At 51.3% G+C, this 24,510-nt stretch overlaps 1 protein-coding gene and 1 non-coding gene across 51 annotated transcripts in view; both read left to right on the forward strand.

The window, feature by feature from the left end:
- PTK2 (protein tyrosine kinase 2) overlaps positions 1-24,510 on the forward strand; it is a 240,104-nt gene that overhangs the window by 168,725 nt on the left and 46,869 nt on the right. For 28 of the 50 annotated variants that reach the window (XM_085020772.1, XM_085020777.1, XM_085020781.1 and 25 more), the window contains 9 exons: positions 1,567-1,623; positions 2,970-2,990; positions 4,095-4,192; positions 9,268-9,352; positions 12,941-13,041; positions 14,888-15,003; positions 15,783-15,883; positions 19,139-19,228; positions 21,750-21,954. In XM_085020772.1, coding sequence (XP_084876898.1) covers positions 1,567-1,623; positions 2,970-2,990; positions 4,095-4,192; positions 9,268-9,352; positions 12,941-13,041; positions 14,888-15,003; positions 15,783-15,883; positions 19,139-19,228; positions 21,750-21,954 — 874 coding nt within the window. 50 annotated transcript variants of the gene reach the window in all.
- MIR151 (microRNA mir-151) lies at positions 23,960-24,039 on the forward strand. Its single transcript, NR_130444.1, has one exon. It is a non-coding gene; the product is annotated as a microRNA mir-151 (primary transcript).

Here is a 24,510-nt window from a genome sequence, read left to right on the forward strand (position 1 = left end):
GTAGTAACAAATGCGGCTCGGATCTGGTGTTGCTGTGGCTGTGGTGTAGGTCGGCAGCAGCAGCTCTGTTTAGACCCCTAGCCTAGGAACCTCCATATGCTGCGGGTGTGGCCCTAAAAAAGAAAAGAAAAAGAAAAAAAAAGAAATAGCTCGCATTTGCTAAATGTCTTAGCTGACGTAGTGATTTTACATTCCGCCCGTTGAATTTTTTTTCTTACTTAGTTCACTTTCAGTGATAGATGATTACAAATTCAGAAATGAATTCTTCCAGTCGCCCTTAGATTTTCTCTTGGTCATTGCCATAGCAGTCTGTGGAACAGTCGACGTGCTCGTGACTATAAACTGCGTACATTCTCTAGTTTCTCTGGTGTCTGTAATTTTAATATATGAACGAAGGAATAGTCGCACAGAAGAAAGGCCTTTTGGTTCTTTAGCTTTTACTTTCTCTGGGGTTAGATTTTCCAAAGGAAAGTTCAGGACCTGCCCTTCCTTTCCTGGCCAGCAGCTCAATCCCTTGTGCTCAGAGCTACTAACGGTTTTCCTCTTTCCAGAAAGAGGCAAACAGGACCTATGGGCTTTTTCAGCACAGTTGTCCAAGGGAGTGGTTGTTTCCTTCAAGCGGAGTTCCCGCCAGGAACGTGGCGAGGGCCCTTGAAGGTGCTGCCGTCCCGGAAGCGGTCGGCGGGAGCACTGGAAGTCCTCGATGTGCGCTCGGAAGAGAAGGCGTCTTAAGATGCTCTTTGTCCTCACGTTATTCTTCCTGGCACATCTGATACCCTTTGACCTTAGTGTGAACAGTTTCGGAGTTCCCGTCGTGGCCCAGCAGAAGCGGATCTCAGTAGTAACCCTGAGGTTTGATCCCTGGCCTCCCTCAGCGGGTTAAGGGTCCAGCGTTGCCGTGAGCTGTGGTGTAGGTCGCAGACACGGCTCGGATCTGGCGTGGCTGTGGTGTAGGCCGGCGGCTGCAGCTCTGATTGGACCCCTAGCCTGGGAACCTCCGTGTGAGCGGAAGGTTACAAGAGGGCAATTCATGGTTGCTCTCACGCTGAGCGGATGGCCTACGTTCGCCCAGTTCCTCTCGTCAGAGTCAGCCTGCCACCTGCTCCCACAGCGACCGTCCCCCCTCGCTGTGCGCGCGAGTCACCACTGGGATCCGAGCCGTGTTCTGAGGCACCGGGCTTGAGTGGCGAACTCGCCGTGACAGCAGAGTGGTTTTACACATGAATCCGGTACAGCTGAGGGAGGGTTTTGCAGCCGGAGCGGCGAGGTGGTGGGTGTGAGTCATCCAGCCTTGTTTCCTGTCTTTCTGTTCTTCACAAGGGCTTTCTCTGTTAGCTGTGTGTGCTCCCTGGGGGACAAGTCTGTGTATTAGAACATGTTGGACCATGATGTCACTTTTATTTCCATAAGTGACTCATGTGTGAACAAAAACTGAGTAATAGTGTTTTAAGAATATGTCAGCATCGTAGAGGCTTTAGGCAGATCACTTTGCCTTTTCAAATCCCATGAAAGGCCGGGGGGTCGAGTGTTTGACCGCTTCCAACATATCTGTTTCCTCTCCTGCAGAAACAGACGATTATGCGGAGATCATAGATGAAGAAGATACTTACACCATGCCCTCGAGTGAGTAGACGTCTGCTTTTGCTCTTTGAGATTTGACAGATGCTTAACTTTTAAGTGCCTCACGTTTAAAGGTTTTAAATATTGTCTTTCCAGACCTACTTTTAATACCTTACTGAGTGCTTAACAGAAACACTTTGTCAGCCCTCAGAATTCCGTGTTGTATGTGTCCACGGCTGCGTCAGACGCCTGGGACTCAGACATCTATGATAAGTCAGTTTAGTTACGGGGGGTTTGTAGTCTTGTTTTCTGCCTCTCTGATAATAGCGCCTTTATCAATTAGAGAGAAAGTCGGTATTTAAAGCTAAATCCATATACACATGTGTACATACACAGTTCTTTGAATACACATATTGATTGGCGTGCATTTCTCCTTTGAAGTGTCTGTTGCCCTTGACTAAACAATCATAGAGAGGTTCCCGCATCCGGTTCTCCAGCTCAGAGCGGGGTGTAGGGCGAGTGACTCCTCAGCCACCTGCTGATCTGCTACTCAGCGGATGTAAACACGCTGCTTCTCTGTGTGCGGCTTGTTGGTGAGGAGAGTCAGGAGCATGGTCCCTGCTCATGAGTTGGAGGTGCCCTTGAAATTTCATCTACCTGAAAAAAAATGTTACGCCTCCTCCTGCAGAGGCCCAATCAGGCGTCCACTTTCCAGACTCAGAGGCCTTTATCATTCAGCATCTGATGTCCCGACTCCAGAAGAGCTCCGTGTATTTGTAAAAGAAATGTTTGCCCCTGTAAAAACATGTAAAAAACAGGCAAATGCTTTGCCCCGTGTGTAAATGTGTTCAACTTTGCGTACCGTATACATTTGGAGAGTTACCAAAATAAAGAGGAGCAGCTCATTCCCCTCAGGCATGGTGCCTTCGCGGGGTGGGGACCTCCTTTCATGAGCTCCCAGGCCAGTGACTTACAGCAGAGGCTGAGATTTGACTGTGTTCATTTTGACTTGCCATAGCAATTTGGAAACGTGTTTAGATTTAGGTTTAAATTTTTGGTTAGCCATTTAGTCATTTGTACATTCCTGCAGAGTATCCAAATTTTTATTCTTACGGTATTCGTAGTTGAGTGGTAAATGTCCAGCATGGCTAGCTTTTATCCGAACCCCGTAAAAGTGACGTATCATTTAGGAATTACGGGATAGAAATGGAAAGCCTTGTCTATACCATTGCGTTAGCTCGAGAGTGTTACTTGTGTTTAGTCCTCTTTTTTGACCCATGTTCTTAGTTAAAATAGTTAACAGAGTAAATATTGAAATGTGTTCTCCATGTTTGTTGTTGTTAACCTAATTGCTATTAGTTATTTCTAAGCAAGGTCTTCAATTTTTCTCTCTCTTAATTGCAATACAGAAAGCTATGGAATAGATGAAGGTAACAGGTTTCCTTTAAAATAACTGCATTTGCTTGCAATTGCAACCTATGGAATGATATGGGATGTTTCCGTTTTTAGTTAACTTTTGTTTTTAAACTATTTTTCATTGGTTTACTCATGCTGTTAAATCAATGGAACTACTAGCTAAAGTGATTTTAAAGAGGAGAATAACCATCGAAAATTGGGGTTAAGTTTTCTATATGATTTATAATTTGGCAAACCAGGGAGAAAGTTTTTAAAGATTTGGCTGTTGTTTTATTTCATTGGTAATCATGCTAATGGAATGTATACAGTTCATATATATAATTTTCTGCCTGGAAGAAATGAAAGTACCAAGTAGCTAATTGGATTAGACTCCATCTACTAGGTTCCTGGTGGGTCTTTTCTTTCTGTGTGCCTCAAAAGCCTGCTAAATAATTGGTTTTGTATAAATCCTAACAGTTTAACACATCACTTTGAGGCATCTACTCTCAAAAGTGTCAAATACTTATGGATTCTTTTATGGTATATTCAACACTGATGCCAAGTCATCAATTTTGAAATTAGTTTTTAGAAGCTACCTACCTCTTTAAACTCTTTTAGCTCATGAATAATATAGATAGGATTATAATAAAGTGGAAAACTCTTAAACTTTCAAAACATAGTTACTTACGACACAATTTCTTGTTGCCTCCACGTTTACCAATTGTGGTAACCTATAAAAAATTGCTTAAAATAACTGGTTTTTAGCCTTCATGTATTAATACCTGAACTAATAGCACATATTAATTAAGCACATGATTAAAAATATATAAACTTGGAGCAATTATTTAGAAAAGCGTCAAATAGATGTCACCTAATTCAGACATTCAAAACTGCGAAAACAATCTGCCTTGTATAAACTCATTGTTTCAGTGATTCAGCCAGTGCCGTAAGTTACATACATTGCTTTTAAAATGTTGTTTAAGAGAATTCCGCTCTGTTTAAAGCATTTTCGTAGAATGATGTGCTACTGATGAAACTTTTACTCATGGAGGATGAGGAGGAAATGACATGTAACGGTGTCTTCTGCATTGGGAATTCCCACCTAAGGATTTTTCTGGTGTCTGGATCGTGTTTTGCAGCCAGGGACTATGAGATTCAGAGGGAGAGGATAGAGCTCGGACGGTGCATTGGAGAGGGCCAGTTTGGGGACGTGCACCAAGGCGCTTACACGAGCCCAGTAAGTCCTATGATGTGGTCAGCAACCCGCTGCCCTGTCTGCGTACATTCAAATTGCCTCCTGTTTGTCCACATGAGTCCTTCGTTCTTTCAGCTAGTTTCAGCTGTTCTTTATGGAGCTTCTCATGTATGTCGCCTCACTTGCTGTGTTCAGAAACCAGAAAATGGCAAGATTAGCTCCTGAGAGCTGCGTCTGTCATTCGTTTTTAACCTTTCATTCAGCCTCTGTCGTCAGGGATAGAGTCCGTGGCTTATTGGTCCATGGGTGGAACTGACAAGCAGGTGACCGAAGTCAGGAGCAGTTAGCCAGTGTCCCCTTACCTGCGTTTTCTGGAAAAGAACATTACTTTGTCCCAACTTGCCTTCCAGGAGAGATCGGTGAATTTTTAAAATTACTTACTTAATAATAGTTATATTGAAATGCAATTCACATACAGGGGCGCTTGCCCTTTCAAAGTGGGTGATTCCGTGGTTCCTTAGTGTGTTCACATGGTTGTGCGGCCATCGCCACAGTCAATTCTGGAACATTTTCTTTTCTTTTTTTTTTTTTTTTTTTGTCTTTGCTTTTTCTAGGGCTGCTCCCGCGGCATATGGAGGTTCCCAGGCTAGGGGTGGAATCGGAGCTTTTGCTGCCAGCCTACGCCAGAGCCACAGCAACGCAGGATCTGAGCCTTGTCTGCGACCTACACCACAGCTCACGGCAATGCCGGATCCTTAACCCACTGAGCAAGGCCAGGGATCGAACCCGCAACCTCATGGTTCCTAGTCGGATTCGTTAACCACTGGTTAACCACTGCGCCACGACGGGAACTCCTGGAACATTTTCTTTACTCCGCAGAGCAACTTCCTACCTTGGCGAGGGTGTGGCGAAGAGGGAGTCTGCGCGCTGTTGGGAATGTAAACTGGTGCAGCCGTGGTGGAAAACAGTATGGAGGGTATTCAGAAGCCTAAAAATAGAACTGCCACGGGACCCAGCAATGCCACTCCTGAGTATACATGCAAAGAAAACAAAAACATTCGTTGGAAAAGACACGTGCATCCCAGTGTTCACAGCAGCATTATTTCTAAGCCAAGATAAGGAGGCCACCTAAGTGCTGGTCAGCAGACAACAGACAAAGAAGGCGTGGTAGGCCTTCCTGTTGTGGCTCAGTGGGTTAAAAGCCCAACACCGTGTTCATGATGCCTCGCTCGTGAGTTAAGGATCCAGCATTGCCACAGTTGAGGCATATAGTTCATAGGTGTGGCTGGAATCTGGTGTTGCCGTGGCTGTGGCATAGGCTGGCAGCTGCAGCTCCGATTCTCCCCCTAGCCTGGGAACTTCCATATGCCGCAGGTGCAGCCCAAAAAAGGAAAGAGAAAAAAAGAAGAAGATGTGGTGTGTATGTATACAGTGAAATACTACTCAGCCATTAAAAAGAATGAAATTTTCCCATTTACAGCAACATGGATGGACTTGGAGAACAGTATGCTAAGTGAAACAAGTCAGAGAAAGACAAATACTCTGTTATTTATATACAGAATCTAAAAAATAAATGAATGAATACAACAAAATAGAAACAGACTCACAGATGTAGAAAACAAGCTAGTGCTTACCAGTGGGGAGAGGGACTCGGGGAGGGCGCGTGAAAGGAACAGGACTGAGGCAAACTGCTCGGCCTAAAATCCATGAGCAGCAAGGATGTGCTGTGCAGCACGGCACGCTAGCCAGTGTGTTATAAATGTGATAAATTCATTGAGTGGTATTTTGGGGGGAAAAAAAAAAAAAAGCCCCACACATGTTGGCAGTTACTTCCCACTCCACCCTCTGCTGAGGCCTGGACAGTCACCTGTTCGCTCTGTTTCTATGGATTTGCCTCTTCTGGACATTTTGTGTAAGTAGAATCATACAGTACATGGCCTTTTGTGACGGGTTTCTTTTAGTTGGCATAGTGTTGTCAGGCTTGATCCATGGGTAGCATGTAGCAGTACTTCCTTTTTTTCTAACAGCCAGATAACATTCCACTGTCTGGATAGGCCACTTTGTGTTTGCTCATTCATCAGCTGATGGGCATTTGGTTGTTGCCAAAAGTCGTTACCGCTTTTTGGCTACTGTGAATAATGCAGCTGTGAACATTTGTGTGTAAGTTTTTGTGTGAACATAATTTTCAGTTCTCTCAAGTATATGTGTCTAGAAGTGGAATTGCTGGGTCATCACTTTTTGCCAAACTGCTAAACCTTTTTCCAAAGAAGCTGCTCCGATTTAGATTCCTAGAAGCAGTACACAAGACTGCCCATTTCTCCATACCCCCACCAACACTTGTCATTGTATGTTTTTATTTATTAGGTCAGTCATTTTTAAATGCTATTTTAAAATAATAGTACAGGGAGTTACCATTGTGGTGCAGTGGAAACGAATCCAACGAGTATCCGTGAGGATGCAGGTTTGATCCCTGGCCTTTCTCAGTGGGTTTGGGATCTGGTGTTGCTGTGGCTGTGGCTTGGGTGGGCAGCTGTAGCTCTGATTCGACCCCTAGCCTGGGAACTTCCATATTTGCCGTGGTGTGGCCCTAAAAAGCAAAAGATAAAAATAAAAATAAATAATAGTACAGACTTGTTCAAGAAACTTGTTTTTCACCTAGACCTGGACAGCTGTTCAGAGATGGCTTTCATGAAGCTCTAATGGCACAGGTGATACACCTGCTTAGAACCTGCAGGTGGCATTTTCCTCCTCCGGTGACTCATCTATCAGTCTTTCGTGTCTTTACACATGCGCTCATTATTTTATAACCAAAGGTCTGGAAAAGTACTTTCCTTCAAGGACAGCAGATCATCGTTAGAGAGTCTGTTTTTTAAAGTTCAGTTTTGAAAGTCTTTGCCCTTATGCTTATGTAAAATTATATCATTATTACATTTTTAGCTGTTAACTCCTTTTCCAATTTTTTTTACTATATTATGCCTTTTTTTTTTTTTTCCCCACTTTAGGACCCCACCCACGGCATATGGAGGTTCCCAGGCTAGGGGTTGAATCGGAGCTACAGCTGACAGCCTACGACACAGCCACAGCAACTCAGGAGCTGAGCCACGTCTTCGACATACACCACAGCTCACAGCAATGCCAGATCCTTAACCCACTGAGCACTGAGCGAGACCAGGGATCCTAATTGGGTTCCTTAACCGCTGAGCCACGAAGGGGACTGCATTAGTTGTCTTTTTTTTCTTTTTTTTTTTTTTGGCCACAGCATATGGAGTTCCCAGGCCAAGGATCAGATCAGAGCCACCGTCTCCTTAAGCCACTGTGCTGGGCCGGGGATCGAACTTGGGTCTCAGAGCTTCCCAGATGCCGCTCATGCCATTGTCCCCCAGCAGAGCTGTGTGTTGTTCCTTTTTTTAACTCTCTTAACTCTGCTCTTTGAGGCAAAATGCATTAGAAAGAGCCCTGGATCTGAATTTGGTCAGAAGACCTAAATCCTAGGCTTGGACCCACCTGCCTGTGAGACTCAAGGGGGGTGAGGCTTCTTGACCTAAATCGATGGTCTCTCAAATTCTTACTAGGCAAGCACACTGGAGTTCCTCAAGCACAGTGATTCACCAGGATCAAGCAGGGCTGGTGAATCACTGTGCAGCCCCAAGCAGGGCTGGTAGACTTTGTTTCATTCACTCTAGGTGTGAGAATACGAGAGAGCAATTTTTTAAAGACCCACAATGTATTTGTTGCGTGAATCTCAGCAGAGTTCACATTTTTTGTTGAACATCTCTGTGTATGTTGTATGTGAATGCATGTTTATTTTGGTTTTGTCTCTTCTTTTTTCTTTTAAGGGCTGCACTCGCGGTATATGGAAGTTCAGGGTAGGGGTCAAATTGGAGCTGTAGCCGCTGGCCTACACCACAACCACAGCAACTCAGGATCCAAGTCTGCGACCTACACCACAGCTCACAGCAACGCCGGATCTTTAACCCACCGAGCGAGGCCAGTGATTGAATGTGCATCCCCATGGATACTAGTCAGGTTCGTTTCCGCTGAGCCACAATGGGAACTGTTTTGTTTTTAATGTAGGAGTTTAGAGATTCTTTAATAATTGGTCAGAATGTGACTCAGCATAGGTTTCATGGACAAAAACCTGCCACTGGTTACTGTATTTGAGATTACTTCTTGTAGCAACTGAAAGTGCTAGAGGTGACAGCTCAGTGGTGGGGACATCGTACTGAACAAACTGAGCAGGAACTCCCCCTGCTCTCGGAGGTGAAATCCTGTCTGGGGCAGCAGAGACGCGCAAAAGCAGATACACTGAATACTGGGGGAGGGGCGGTCAGGGCACCCTTCCTGCAAGACGGTGACCCGGGAACAGAGACCTGAGCGAGGAGGCACAGCCCCTGAGCTCCCCGTGGGGAGTGTGCCAGGCAGGGACCAGGGCCAACAGGGGCACCCAGGTGAGGCGGGGGGAGGAGAAATCCGAAGGGAGGCCCAGCCGCGGCGCCGGCACAGGGTGGTGGGCAGCCTCTGGCTCTGGGTCAGTGGACGTGGGTCTGTCTGACAGCTCCTAGCACGGGGCTTTTTTCTGTTAGGCCCCGTTACCAGCCGTATTTGTATTGTTTGGGCATTCTCTGATCACGTGCACATTCTCGCATCATTACTGCCCTAGTCTTAAAGATCACCTAGGGAGGTCCCATTGGCTCAGAGGAAACGAACCTGACCGGTATCCCTGAGGACACAGGCTCGATCCCTGGCCCCAATCAGTGGGTTAGGGATCTGGCGTTGCCGCAAGCTGCGACATAGGTCACAGATGCTGCTCAGATCTGGCGTAGATGTGGCTGTGGCTATGGCCAGCAGCTGTAGCTCCAGTTCGATCCCTAGCCTGGGAACTTCTATGTGCTGCAGGTGTGGCCCGCAAAAGCAAAAAAAAAAAAAAAAAGGTCATTTTAAAACCCATTTTCTCATTTTGTTTTTGTTTTTTCTTGGGATTTCACTTGTTCTTCTAAGTGTTATGATTTGATGGTTTGATGGTTCTGATTCTCCCTGATCCAGAATCCACGGAGCTGCAATCTGAACATGCCCCCTGATTCATAGAGACCCTCTCTTTGCATGTGTCCCTGTCACAGGAGAACCCAGCTTTGGCGGTTGCAATTAAAACATGTAAAAACTGTACTTCGGACAGCGTGAGAGAGAAATTCCTTCAGGAAGCCTGTAAGTTTCTAGAAATTTGTGTGGAACTCCATTTGACTGTGAAATCTAACCCTTCTCTGAAGAAGGAAGACAAGCAGCATTTATTATGCTGCCTTTGTGGAGGCGTGTCCGCGGGGCTTTGCAGTCAGCTGTTGTGTTTGGGGTGAAGGCAGATTGATTTGCTGTCCCGCATCCCCAGACCTCGTGCCATCACCGGCTCCAGGTGCCCTGGTGGCGGGTGCCAGCATGTGGCAGCCCTGGGGCGGGGTCGAGGCACAGTCTCAGTCCCTGCGGGCGGGGCTGGAGGACAAGTGAGGGGGTGGGACCCTGCTGTGGAGCCACACCTCCGACCTGAGGAGGCCACCAGAGAGTCAGGCGTGACGTGTCACATCTGCACGCCAAGCCTGGGAGAGCCGGCATCTGGTCCTGTCCCCTGGCACACAGCTGGCTCTTTGCAGCGTGCCCACAGGCAGGCATGTTCTTCCTGCTTCCGTCGCCTCCTTCACATCTGACCACACACTGAAATCGTCTCCTAAGGAGGCTTTGTCACAGGACCCGGCTCTTTCCCCTCCTAGGTGTCCATAATTAGATAGGCACTGCTTAAAGTTACGGTGTCTTCTCTCCCTCTAGACTTTAAGCTCTGGGGCGGACAAGGACCTTGTCTGTTGTGCTCACTGCCCAGACCCGGTGCCAGCCCGGGGCTTACTTAACTCATGGAAGGCACCCGGTGGCTGATGGTCACACGAAGGGGCCTCAGTGCCCTTCACCACACGTACATTGAATTTCAATAAAGATTTGCCATCCGACAGCTGAGTAAGACGTCGGAGTAAGTCGTACTGCCACTGCGTCAGCCAAGTCTAAGCACACCCGATCCTGCTCTGGATCTTTGGCATAAGTACCAGACCAGTCCCGCGATGGCTCGTGTCTCCGTGTACTTCTTCAGGCCCCGAGGCCAAGAAAACACCAAGTGTATGTCAGTCATGACCCAGCACCCTGGCTGCCTTGCCTTGGGGGCATCCGAATGCAGTAGTCATTGTTAAAAATGTAAATTCTTTCTCTAAAACATTTATTCGTGATTGTGATTTTTGTAGGACTTGGGATCATCACTACGCAAATCAGTTTTAGAGTTTTCTAGGGGAGTCAGGTACAACTAATAACCTTGTTTTCTTTTTGATAGGCTGTTATTTCAAAGAAATGCGATGGAGGTAGTATGTCTAAATCCTGTAGGGCTTTGACAGGCTCTGTACGTAAAAGAGAAGGTATGGCCTGCATCGGTGGTCATTAAACTTCTTCCACAGAGGACCACGCAGTGAATAGTTTGGGCTCTGCAGGCCCGATGGCCCCTGTCACAGCTGTTCAGCTCTGCCATTGAGGCGTGAAAGGGCGACAGGCGGCACCCGGAGGCAGGAGCGGGACTGAGTTGATGAAGGCGCTCGGCGGCGCTGCCGCAGCGCCCCGCCCCGGCCGAGCGAGCAGCGGGCCAGCGGCCCCGCTGGGTTTCGCTGCAGTAGGAACAGAGTCCTTGTAAGCACGGGCCCTCCTCTTAGCTCTTCGCTGTGAGGTACGTGTAACAGTTGCTTCAGAGGAAAGGTAACAGGCCTGGTAGTTGTTACGTAAGAGTGATGGAAAACCAGAAAGGATGGTAAATCAGTTGAAAATAAGAGGAGATATGCTGGGTTCCTCAGTGTTTCCCCAAAAATGTCACAGGATGCTTTGAAGGGATTAACTCAATCTGACAAGATGGAATTCAGTGGTACATTTTGGATTTAGTTCAGGTGTTGAGGTTTGCAAAGGTTTTTTGGATTTTTGTTTTTTAAACTACTAGGTCCTATTCTTAGAATATGTAAGAACAGTTGAGGGGGCTACCTTAAGGGTTTGAGTGATCTCAGGTGAGGGTGAGGTGGCTTTGCAAGAAGCCAGTGTGACCCTCGGGTGCCCTGGTGGGATATTCAGCCCTCCTCGTCCCCAAGTTCTGCATCGGCAGATTCAACCAACTGTGGATCGAAGACATTTGAAAAAATTCCGGAAAGTTCCAGAAAGCAGAACCTGAATTTGCTGTGCTTTGGCAAGTCTTTGTGTAGCATTTACTTAGTATTAGGTATTACAGACGGTCTGGAGATGACTCGGAGAAAAGAGAGGGTGTGCGCAGGGTACCTGCAAATACGGCACCCTTTTCTATAAGGGACGTTGAGTCTCCACAGATTTTGGTCCCACCCCTACCACCCCAGGGGGATGTGCCCGTGAGCCAGTCCCCTTTGGATACCGAGGGACAGCCGTATGTGTGCAGACTGAAAGCAGTAAGAGGCCAGTGAGTAGATACAGAGGTACCAGCTCTGAGTTGCAGTCCACACTGGGCTCCATACTGAGGTGCATGTGAAAGGATATTTGCTGCTGCTGTATTCTAACATCCTTGCTTGTCATTGGAAATATCAACCCTGTATTGGTCCCCAAGGTTAAAATTTTTATTCTGCGTAGTCCATGAAATCCAGGTGCCTTGGGGACCTCTGCAGGAGGTGGCCTTTCAAGTCACTTCCAATGCTGAGGTCCTGTAGGTTTCCTGCGTCTCAGTAACCCTAGCTAGTGTACTGTGTACCTAGTCAGTGTACTGACCTTCTTGGCCCTGGTATTAGGGATTAGAAATAAGTACACGCTTAGAAGCACATCCCCACGTACATAGGTATGTGTGTCCATGCACAGGGCCCCGTGGTCATCCTGGGCTCAGTGACGCTGTCCAACTCAGATGACAGCCATAGGCCGTGTTTGGCATCAGACTCGCTTTGAGAGGAGTCCCGGATGAGAAGCAGCATTTCCACTGTGGGGCAGGAGCTAGTTTTCTCAGTCCTGAAAGTGACCAGGGACGTGTAGGGGTAAGGCCACAGCGGTGGACCCCAGAGCAGATATCCCCACACACCTGCGGGGTGGGCTCCAGGCCCTGCAGAGGTATGCCCAGCTACACCCGCACTCCAGGCAGCTCCGGCTCCCCCACCAGCAGTTTCCCAAGCAGGCGATCCTTACCGTGAAGGGTATTGCTTAGTAAATGAATCACACAGTCCAACCGGGTCAGATTTCCAAAGGAAAACCTAGAAAGTTAGCCCCCAGTCCGATTTGTCTGTGGAAAAGAGGCATTCTTCACACCTTGCTCAGGGTGTCCCAGTGTGGTCCCTAGCGAGTTCACTGCAGCGGTGTCTCGTGCCTCAACTGATGTGCTTTGGGGCACCATTTTAATGCCCTTCTGTAAGCTGAACCAACCAGTAAAAATTTGGGGGGGGGGTCTTTTTTTTTTTTTTAGGGCCCCACCTGCTGCATATGGAGGTTCCCAGGCTAGGGGTTGAATCAGAGCTGTAGCTCATGGCCACAGCCACAGCCACGCCAGATCCATGTCTGTGACCTACCCCACACCTCACAGCAGCGCTGGACCCTGAACCCCCTGAGCAAGGCCAAGGATCGAACCTGTGTCCTCATGGTTACTAGTAGATTCGTTACCGCTGAGTCACAACGGGAAGTTCTAACCAGTGGAGTTGAATAAACAGTTTCCACATCGTTAGTCTCGGGTCTTAATTGAAGTAGCGCCAGGAAGACAAAGACTTTCCAACAACTGTGTCTCCCCAGTGACGATGCGTCAGTTTGACCACCCGCACATCGTGAAGCTGATCGGGGTCATCACGGAGAACCCCGTCTGGATCATCATGGAGCTGTGCACGCTTGGAGAGGTACCCGCGCCCCCTGCAGCCCGCACCCGCTCTGATAGCCTCTGCTAGGACAGGGAGGTCAGCGACGGACAGCCCCTGGTTGGGTTCGGAGAATGTGGGGCACCGTCTGCATTTGGTAGATTCCCAGGCAGCCCCTGGCAGCACTGCTTTCCCACTGGAAGTATCAGGACCGGAAGCCGTGAGACCAGGCGGCTCTCTTTTTCCTGTCTGATGCCATGGCCAGGAGAAGAGGCCCGAGGATCTGAGGGTGAAAGCAAAGTTAATGGCGTTTGGGTAAATTGATGCTGATTTTAGGTAAATTAGACCAATTGCTTCATCTTTTTTGAGAATTCACTCTACAGTGTCTTTTAGACCAACAAATGTTAGTCACAGTTTCTTTCTGAAGTGTGCGTAGTAGAGTAGGGACAGATCTTCTCCAGAGTTCAGAAACTTGAAGGGTGCACCACTGTCACCGGGAGCTTGCCCTCCCCTCCTGGCCTCCTGCTGAGTCCCGGGAGAGGGCGGGCCTGGGCCTCTAGGCAGCTGTGTGGCCCTCCTGCTGGGTAAACACACCCTTGACTTTGTGGTGCTGAGACCCACTGGAACTGGAACCTTCTGCAGCAGTGTGCACATTGCTTCTCTTTTGAAGGACACCAAACACAGTTTTGCTTTTTTTTTTTTTTTTTGTCTTTTTGTCCCTTTAGCGCTCCACCTGTGGCATGTGGAGGTTCCCAGGCTAGGGGTCTAATTGGAGCTATAGCTGCCAGCCTGTGCCACAGCCACAGCTACGTCAGATCTGAGCTACGTCTGTGACCTACACCACAGCTCATGGCAACACCAGATCCTTAACCCTCTGAGCAAGGCCAGGCATCGAACCCGAAACCTCATGGTTCCAGTCAGATTCATTTCTGCTGCGCCGTGATGGGAACTCCAGCACAGTTTTGCTTTTGATGAGAACTGGGGTTTTCATTTACCAGGAATCAGAGGGTGTTTAGGTCCCCCCTCCTGATGGCTTCAGCCCGCCCTTCTGTGGCAGGGGTGCTGCCTGGCAGCGCCCCCTGGCCCCTCTGCCTCCTCAGATGGCAGAGGTGAGTGACTGAGATTCCTCAGCCTCTCCAGTGTCTCTTCCTCCTCCGTCTCCCTTTCCAAGTAAAATGCAGCATGGACGTGGTTTTTGGTTCACGTTTTTCTGCTTTTGCTTTTAGAGCATTTGCTGACTCTTCCGGCTGAAGTTGCTAACACTTCTCCTCTGGGTGTTGGTCTGGTAGGAGTAGGATGTTAAGTCCACCTGCCGTCTCTGCCGCTTTAGCATGTAGCCGAGTTAATCACGGTGGTGGCGGTAGGGGTCTGAACGCCCTGCGCACAGACGTCCCGGTGGCCACCCTCTGCACCCAGAACTCCTGGGGCAGCGGAGACCCTCTGGCCCCCCTTCCCTTTCACCCCCCTATGCTCAGATCTGCCCGGGTGCAGGGGGCCCGGGCCAAGGGCAGCTGACCGTGGGGGTGGAGGAGGCGTGTTTGAACGGTGACTGGATCTTTCTGTTCTCCGACTATTATTATCTAGCAATATTTTATACATGCCTTTATTCATTCCCCGGAAGCGTCTTTCTCTATCTCTTCAGAAATTTGTCTTTAATCATGAAGGTCCCAGTTTTGCAACTGGATTTCAAGCAAAGAAGGAGTCACCATAATTTCTGAGCGGATGTGTTTCTTTCGTCCCGCTTTTCTCATTAGGGTAAAATCGAAGCCCTCCTAAACATGCGTTTGGAGATGATCAGCATCATTGCTGAATGTAGTTCCCTTGCTGTTGATTTCTAGTCTGTGTCACTAACGCTTTTTCTTTTTTCTTTTGGCCACTGTTCCAAAAGCTGAGGTCGTTTCTGCAAGTAAGGAAGTACAGTTTGGATCTAGCATCTCTGATCCTGTACGCCTATCAGCTTAGCACAGCCCTCGCATATCTAGAGAGCAAAAGATTCGTGCACAGGTGAGACCCGCCACAGAGCTGGTGAGCTGGTGAGCGGCCCAGGGCGCGGGGTTGGGAAGCAGCCTTCACTGTGCCCTTCGCCCTGAGACCCTTTCTTCCTCTCACTCTATGCCAGTGCCATGTGTGCCCAGCCCCGTGAAGTGCCATGACACAGTGACACAGCCTGTGTGAGGGGCTTCCTCACAGGGCCTTTGAAACCGGTCAATTATTCCTTCCACAAATGCCATTGAGAGCCTGTTCATGGCACTGTGGACATACAGTGGGGCTTTTCCAGGACACCGCGGTGTCATGAGGGACCCCTGTTGGCCTTGGGCAGAATTTCTCTGCATAATCTGCGTCTCCTTTGAGTGCAAGTGAAAGAAGCCCTTGCAGCTGGTTTGCCTGGTATTGTAGTTTTGTTGTCCAGCCTGAAAACAGACTGCGTCAGCGAAATCATTTCCAAGTGTCCAGAGGTAATTCCAGTTTTATTTGATGAGATGTCTAGGTAGCAGTCGGGTTACACCCCTGGTCCTGTCTCCCTGCTTCTCAGTGAATGCACTTGGCCACACAGTTGTGTGAAAAGTAGCTAGTGGTTTCCTTATTTGAGAATGTGCTTTGCCATCTTGCACCGTATCAGTGAGTACCTGTCTGCCAAAAGTCATATATTTGAATTAAAATAATCAGAGGGTCTCTTTTTTTCAGTGTATAGTAAACCTCCTGTATGTCTTTATGTAACATGGATGAGTTTGTGGGCTTTCTCCCTTGTATTAAAGTTTATTATCGAAATTCTTCCTTGTCAGGGACATTGCTGCTCGGAATGTTCTCGTATCCTCAAATGACTGCGTAAAATTGGGAGACTTTGGCTTATCCCGATACATGGAAGACAGTACTTACTACAAAGGTAAGAAGTCAGAGCAGTAAACAAGAAACAGGCTCAGAACCTTTAGTGGGTTTCTCTCTCAAAGGAGCCGTTCTGGTGCCCCGCGCTGGCTTGACGGAGGCGCGCGTCTCTCCTGCGGAGGAAGGCAGCCCTCTCTCGGTGGTGCCGCAGCCGTTGGTCATCCGGGGCTCAACTCCTCCCCATTAATTCACACAGATCCCGGACTTAACTGCAAGATGTAAACTGCGAGGCACTTAAGGAAGAACACAGGCGTGAATCTTTTGGATCTGGGACTAGGCAGAGAGTTCTCAGACTTGACCCCAAAAACGTGGAAAAGGGGGTGTTCCTGTTGTGGCTCAGCAGGTTTCAAACCAGACGGGTATCCATGAGGATGCAGGTTCAGTCCTTGGCCTCGCTCAGCGCTTCCAGGATCTGGCATTGCTGTGAGATGTGGTATCGGTCGCGGATGCAGCTCTGATCCAGTGTTGCTGTGGCTGTGGTGTAGGCTGGCAGCTCCAGCTCCAGTGTGACCCCTGTCCCAGGAACTTCCTTCCGTATGCCTCAGGTGTGGCCCTGAAAAGCAAAAAAAAAATGCAGAAAGGGAAAAATTGATGGTTTTTACTTCATCAAAATTAAAAAGATTTGTTCTGCAGAAGACCCAGGCAAAAAGATGAAAAGACAAACTATGGAGTGGGAGGAAATACTTGCCTACCACATACCCAGCAAAGGACAAGTACCTAGAATACAGAAAGACCGCTCCAAACTCAAGAGTAAAGACAGGAAGGATACAGGTAGAAAATGGGCAAAAGCTGTGAAGAGCATCCACTGCAGGGGTGTTACGATGGCGCATACGCACGTTACCCACGGGGACAGTGCAGGCTGAGCCATGGGGGTGCTCACACCCGCATCAGGATGGCGAAGGTAAGAGTAGTGATGACACCAAAGGCTGGCAGATGCAGAGAAAATCAGTGACTCACAAATTGCCTGCGAGAATGTGCAATGGTGCAGCCACTCTGGCAAGGAGTTGTACAGATTCTTAAAAAACTCAACCTGCAGCTACCATAGGACTGAATAATTGCACTCCTCGGCGTTCCTCCCAGAGAAACGAAGCTCGCGTTTGCAGGGAACGGGTACGCGAGTGTTCACTGCAGCTCTGTCTCTAGTAGCCAGAGCCCGGAGTCCGCCCAGATGTCCTCTGCCTGGCAGCCCCTCGCGAGAGAGTGGCTGCCTCTCTTGGGGCATGCCTCCTGACTTAGGCATCGCCAGCCTGCCAGCTCGGAGACCCTGGTCCTTTAGTTCTGGAAATGAAATCTAGCTGATGCCACTTTTCTTAATTTTGCCCATCTTGGAATTAAGTTGACTCGGTTCTTCAAATTATCATTAATATCCATATTCCTAGTACTTCAGCTAAGGTTCGAATTATAAATCCATGTTGTACTACTTACTACTACCATTTTATTTATTCATTTATTTATTTATTGTCTTTTGAGGGCCACACCCGTGGCACACGGAGGTTCCCAGGCTAGGGGTCGAATCAGAGCTGCAGCTGCCGGCCTGCACCACGGCCACAGCCACGCCAGATCTAAGCCGCCTCTGCGACCTACACCACAGCTCATGGCAACGCTGGAGCCTTAACCCACTGGGCGAGGCCAGGGAATCAAACCTGCGTCCTCGTGGATGCAAGTCGGATTTGTTTCTGCTGAGCCACGATAGGAACCCCACTACTACCGTTTTACGGGGGCCAGTTTCTTTCTCGGTTAGTTTGACTTTTATATGGGAACAAAATGGGCCCTCGTCATACGGAGAAAACTAGTCCTGTGCATCTTATCCCGCGGCTAATGGCTGTTCTCTTTCCAAAAGCTTCCTGCGAGTACTACAGCCTGATCGCTTGTTGTGTGAAAGGCAATGTCTCCGGTTGTTTACTCGCTTTGGTTATGTAGTCCTTACTTTAGAAACAGCCAAGGCACTTTTCCACTTTTCTCACATCCGTTTCGTTGTCACCTCAAATCCTGACCAGTCCAAGTCCTAGGATTCCAGCAAAGAGCTGGTGGCCCGGACGCCACATCCTCTAGATGGTGTCAGACGGGCAGCTGGCAAGGTGGCACGTTGGTTGTCCTGTCAGTAGGTGTGGATCCCGCTGGGCGTCGGGACAGAGCCCCTCGGGTTCTGTCGGGGAGTCTGTTGTGAGGGCGTCCGAAGCTCTGACCTCAGCTGTCGCGAAGGAGCCCAGAGTTAAGCGGAAGACAGTTGTCTCTTGGTGCGAAGTCTTCGAGGCGCTCCTGCTCCCCGAATCGAGTCCAGCCCCTTGACCGCGCCGCAGAGCCCAGGACTGCCGGGGCCCTTTGGATCCGGACCCTCCCCTGCCCTGGGGTCTGCCGCGCCTTCCCTGCCCCTCCCCAGCACCCCTCCTTCCGGGGCTCCGGCCTGTGTTCAGGATCGGGGACCGCCTGCCGTGTTGGAGAAGCGCCGCTGCCTTTCAGAACACGAATCCCCGCAGGGCTGGTCGTCTGGGGAGGACTGTTGAGTGAGGCGGCCCGAAGGAGAGCGTCCAGGCCTCTGAGGAGTGCGCTTTCCATGCCGTCCCCCTCGCCTTCTGCACACCCCCGGGAGGGTCCCGCCAGTCCTCAGCCTCGGTGGACTCCACCTTTGCACTTGCCTCTGTTGGCTAAGCTTGGTGACTCCCCAGATCCGTATACTCCCGGGTCACGTGTGGGTGTGCTCGGAGCAGTGGCAGAGCTGAGTGTCTCGACAGGTGGGCCCAGCCAGGAGGGCGACACTGAGGTGCAGGCGCCTCTGGCTCCAGGCACAGCCCAGCTCGGGCCCCTGCTCGTTGTGGGGCCTCGGGCAAGTCACCCGCACATCCCAACTGCGTTTTCTAGAGGAGTCAGCCCTGGGACAAGGTTTTAGGATCTGCGGTTATAATCGGTGTGAGACGTGAATGGATACCTGTGCGTTTCTCCAGGAGCGGTGGGTTCCGTGCAGGGCAGCCGATAGCGTGAGACCGAGGCGAGTGGGAACGGAGGGGCCGGCCAGGCGTCTGCAAAGCCGGGCTCCGGCCCGCAGACTGAGGTCGGCCTGGGGGACTTGCACGGCACGGCAGCTGGCGGCTGATACCTCCCGGCCGCCTGCCTCTCCGCTGTCGCCCCGAGTGACCGAATGTCTGGGCCCCAAACCTCTCCGTCGGTCTGACATCTCCTAGGTCTAGTCCGTAGACCAAGTAGTTCAATTCTTACACAGATAACAGGGAAGTCTGACTTTCTGAACTTCCTCTTCTAGCTTCCAAAGGAAAACTGCCTATTAAGTGGATGGCTCCGGAGTCCATCAATTTTCGACGGTTTACCTCAGCTAGTGACGTGTGGATGTTTGGTGAGTATGTGAAAACGTTTGTGGCGTTTTAAAATTTGAGTTCATGGATTCTGCCAAGTGCACTTAGCCCTGACCCTTCTCGGGGTCCGTAGGCTGGCCTGCCCTCCTGTCCTGGCCCCCTCATCCAGCCTCTTCTCTGGCTCCTGGGCCCCGGGAGGGGCGCGTGCTGGGCGCCCGCGCTCAGGCCTCCCACGAGCCGCCACGCTCTGCCTTGTGCTTCTCGCCGCCTCCTCGTCTCCCTCCCGGGGAGGGCCGTCCGCCTCCTCCTCTCCTTTCTCTGCTGCCTCGGTCCTTGTCTGGGGGTGCCCTCCGTGGTTCGCCTGGTTCTCCGGTGCTGGGCTCACCCCCACCCGCCGTCACCTCCACCCCGGAACCCGACCTCCCTCCTGACGTGTCTCTGGGCTCGAACTCGGGACGCGTCGTGCTCTGTAGCTGCTGTGCTTTGAGGTCCACTCCGTCCCCTCCCGCCTGCCCCACCACAGCCCCGTCGTGCTCCTCCCGCTCCGAGCGCTTTCGCGGAACCCCCGGGGGTGTCAGGGTATGGCTGTCGTCCATTCTGCTCTTACTTCGGCTCCTTCATCCCACGTGGAAGCGACTCACCTTTTATTGTGAGGGACCCCCCCTCCCCGCCCGCGTTCCTGGCGTTGCTCTGCCTCCCCGGAACCCCTGTCCTGACCGCCCTCCTCCAGGACGCCCTGCGGAGCAGGCCCGTCTTCCCGACATAGGCCCCGGCCGCGCTTGCCCCCTCCTTCTGTCGGACCACTCACATGCTGACCTTGTGAAGCGTCTCGCGTGCGTGCTTTCTCTGCTGGATCTTCTTCTTCCCAGGCCACGCCCTGTCAAGTTGATGTACCTTTTTTCCTGCAAATAAAAATAACTGTGTATTCATCAAGTATGTGTTCTCATTTTCTCCTCTGCTTCCTTGCTGTTGACTTCTGACAGCCGCTCCGTGCCCTGACCCGTGTTGGGTAAAGGGAGGAACTCAGTCAACGGGCAGCGGTGTGACGTGACTGGCCGAGACACTCGAGGCCAGTTGGCTTCAAATCCAAAGACCTCGCGGGTCAGCTTTGTGACCCATGGCGCTTATCCTCTCAGGGAGTTTCAAACTTCAAAGGTTCCGCGACGCCTGATTTTTCACGTTTTTCCATTTCCGGAGCTGGGGTGTGTCGCGCGCCCATTGGCAGCGCTCCCAGTTGGTATCAGCTGGGGGTGTGTTTCGTGCAGTTACTCCCCTGCGCTCACGTGGACTTTGTTTGGCTCATGTTGGTGCGGTTTCTGGTCTGAGTGCGGTTAGAAGAGCTCTTTGGAAAAAGTAAAGTAACTCTCAGAGGTCACAAGGGACCACGTTACGATTTCGTTGGCAGCATATCCCTCCCTTTTTTGCATCATATCATCAGTAGCATCTTGGGTTTGATCAAATGCAGCATTTAAAGAAATATAAGGCATGAGGATTAAGGAGAAGATGTAAATTTCACAGACGGGGCCAGAGGCACATTAAGGTCCCGAGAAGTGATACCGGTGTTATTATTACCCATGATGTGTCGTAATTTCTGGTGAGAAAAGCGGAATGAAGGCCTTATTTCTGCCATACACTCTTTCCTTTGAAATCGAATTCCTCCTCTGGGGCACATTCTATTTTAGGTGTTAAAGACACCGAGAGTCAGCCCCTCGGCTCCAAGCACGGGTTGTAGGGGTGCACTCACCTGGGGTGGACCTGGGGCTTCCAGGGGGGAGCAGGAGTCTCACCAGTGGGCCCTGAGAGAAGAGGACTTGGGAAGGAGAACATGAAAGGCGCTGAATCCCAGAGTTTAGCACAAGCGAAGGCGCACTGGGGCCATGTTCGGGGTGGCAGAACCGAGCGGCCAAAGTGCCAGGGTTGATCAAAGCTGCTGGGAGCAAAGCACCCATGATGCCAGCCTGCTAGAAGGGCTCCCTTGGCCTGGGTGCATGGTCAGCAGGGTAGATGCCCAAGGACGAGTCAGCCGATTCCAGGAAGGTCTCTTGTTTCCCAGGAGAGTGCATGTGGCCCTTTGAGATGACCGTGGACGAGATTGCGGGGGGCGGGGGTGTGCAGGCTCCGGTGGGAGACAGTGGACGCCCGAGACAGCGGACCCCGCGCATCTGGGCACAGGGAGCGTAGAGGCTTTTCTTTGTTAGGCCTCAGGTCCGTTGCCGTCAGCAGCAGGGTCGGCGTGCAGTGGAGCCAGGTCATCCTCCCAGCTGGTTCGCGGAGCTGGGCGGTGTCTCTGCAGCTGGCAGACCATCCTCCAGGACAGACCTAGAGGAATAAGCCTCCCGGGGGAAGCACGGGGTGTGTTGATAACGACGCGAGGTCTCCTGGTTCACAGCGTATTAAATCAGCTTTCCTGTTCTTATCTGGTGACAGAGCTAATGGAGTGAAGGCGGCTCTGCCCCCGACCACGCACGCGGGGCTCCCGGGCCGGCTCGGCCGTCACCCCGCGGCGGCGCAGGGCTTGCCCTCCCCCCGCTGAGACCCCGCTGTTTCCGCTCCGCCTCGCAGGTGTGTGCATGTGGGAGATACTGATGCTCGGCGTGAAGCCCTTCCAAGGCGTGAAGAACAATGACGTCATCGGCCGCATTGAGAATGGCGAGCGGCTGCCCATGCCTCCCAACTGCCCTCCCACCCTCTACAGCCTCATGACCAAGTGCTGGGCCTACGACCCCAGCCGGCGGCCCCGCTTCACGGAGCTCAAAGCTCAGCTCAGGTAGGAGGGCCGGCCGGGCGGGGGGCAGGCCTCGCCGCTTCCCTGCAGGGCCTGGGAGCAGGCCTGTTTCTTGGGCAAACCGGATTGCCTCTGTGTTGATGTGTACTTACTAATACTTGTTCAGAGCTTAAGAAGAAGATACCTCAGGTGTTGATCAGACCTCTCTCCCCTGACTTCTGACTGGCTAGGCACGACTCCCAGACCCGTCATGTTCGCCTCCCTGCTGCCCTCTCCACTGCCCCCTCCCACAACCCCTTCAGCGCCCTGGCACTCCACTCCAGCAGCAGCCAAGCCTCGGAAACGCACCCTGCCCGGCTCACTGCCTTTGCTGCTCCCCGCCTGGCCCCAGGGAGCCTGCATCCTCTGAATCCAGCTCCCATGTTACTTCCTCCAGGGGGCCTCCCCACTCAGCCCCCCAGTGAGCTCCAGAGCCAGAGTCCCCGACCAGGCCCCCTCAGCACCTCTGTAGTTACAGCCCAGACAGCCACACTGCCATTCAGCTGCTCCTGCCTGGTGCCCGCTGTTAGACCCTCACCTCTGGTAGCTCCCAGGCCCCTGGGGGGACACGCAGGACCCCCCAAGCTTGAGTGTCTGCACAGAGCTGACCTGCCCCCCCTGGCCCCGGCCAGGCTCACAGCCCTAGACGGGTGTCATTTCGTGTCATCTGGCTTGTTTCTGTAGCCCTGGTGCCGAGCTTAGGGCCAGGCCCCTGGTGCGGGCTCAGCAAGTCTAGGTTGAAATGTAGTGCTTAGCAAACAAGACCTTCTAACGTGTGTGCGTGGGGAGCTTCATTCTTTAACCACCAGCCAGTGCCGTGGTGTAATGTGCACTGTAGCACGTGTTTTTGTATTTGGAGTATTTCCCTGATTTTAGGGGAGTTCTAAAATGTTGCTATATTTTTGTCTTTTTCCATGAAATTACCAAATATCAGGGTCTAAAAGACCCTGGCAGCTCCTCTGGCCCAGCCTCCTCCCCCAGGGCTTGAAGCTCAGTGAGTGCCAGCCTCAGGTGGGCCCCTGCTGGGTGTTTCCCTCCAAGGGGGATGTTGGTTAGAGGAGGACAGATTCGTCCAGTCCGCAGCTGTGCTGCTTAGTGTCTGCTTTGTCCTCAGCTTGGGCCTGTGGTTCCAGGAGTGAGCAGAACCCAGCCCGCCCCCAAACGCTGAAGTCAGGCAGAGGAGCGGCGTGAGCAGTCACCCGCCATGGCCATACAGTGACCCCCACCCCCCCCCGGGATGTCTCCCTTCCAGGACTTCTCATGCGATGGGCCCCAGGTCTTTCTAGAACGCTTTCTTGAAGCTGCAAATCTCCAGCTCTTAATTCTCAAACAGCTTAGTAGTATGAGCTGTCACATCAGAGCCAGTTTTGAACATGCTTTATTTCATGTTTTGTTCCTCCGTGACCTTTCCTCGGGATGTGATCGAGTCTGTCCTTGAAGCCCCCTCTCTAATACTGGTCCCCTTGGCCCGCCTCCCGCCACCTTCTCCCCTGTGACTGAGGACCCACCGACTTGGCTCAGTACTCTTCCTGGGTGGCTTGTCTTAACCGCTCCTGTGGCTTCGCTCCCCGCCTCGTCTGTCCTCGCCTGCAGAAGCCTCAGCTCGGGGTCCTCCCTCGGTCCCTCGGTCCCGCATAGCCCATCCGTCCCACAGGCAGGGCACGTCGCAGAGGGAGAGAGACCCCTCGCACAGGACGGCTCCCAGTGGGTTCCGGCCGCTCCCTGGCTAGGGCCGGGCTTCCTTGCAGCTACTGCTGGACACTGGCCTCCTTCCCCTGCTCACATCACGGCCAGCCCAACCCCCTCTCCACCTGCTGAAATCAATCCCGCCCGCCTTTCTCGGCCTCTCCCTCCTCTGCCCTCAGACTATCCAGAGCACCCGGTTCCTCTGGTCGTGCTCGCCCTGCGCTGCCGCAGGTGGCCGCGCTCCGCTTCCAGGCAGCGCCACACACCCTGAGCACCACGTAGCTGGGCCTGGTGGCGGTCACTGGGCGAGAGGACCAAGCACTTTTCCTGCCCTCGAGGAGCTCACAGTCTAGTACGTCTCATCCCCTACTAGACTGAAGCTCCTTGAGGACAGGGATCGTCATACTCACCTCGGGGTCGCCCGCAGCTCCAGGCCGGGAACCTGGACCCAAGGGGGAGCCACCCAGCTGCCGAGGGCATGCTTGGCACACGCAGGCCCACTTGACAGGAGCTGAAGGACTGGCTCATTAAGGCAGAGCAGCTCCAGAGCTACCCAAGATGGAGTTGTAGGACTAAATGTGATTTTATACCCACACAGTATATAAAAAATCGTGTGTCTATTTATAGTTTCTTGTGAACAATGAGCACAAGTCATTGAACACTAACTCTGTTTTGTGTTAGAAGTAGAGTTTAGCTTTGCATTTGGAACACATGTGATGTGGCTGGCACATAAGCCAAATGAAAGCTAACTTTATAATGTAATAGCTGACTTAGACACTTCTGTGTAGCAGTGTATCACAGATACTGAGTTCTTCAGAACTTTTACCACAGCCAAGGTTTTAACGAAGAAATAACTTTTGGATAGGTCTTACC

Source organism: Sus scrofa, chromosome 4, assembly GCF_054392235.1.
Source record: "Sus scrofa isolate SSC_HxYL_T2T_F1_AM1 chromosome 4, Sscrofa_HxYL_maternal_Yorkshire_Landrace_v2.0, whole genome shotgun sequence".
NCBI lineage: Eukaryota > Metazoa > Chordata > Mammalia > Artiodactyla > Suidae > Sus > Sus scrofa.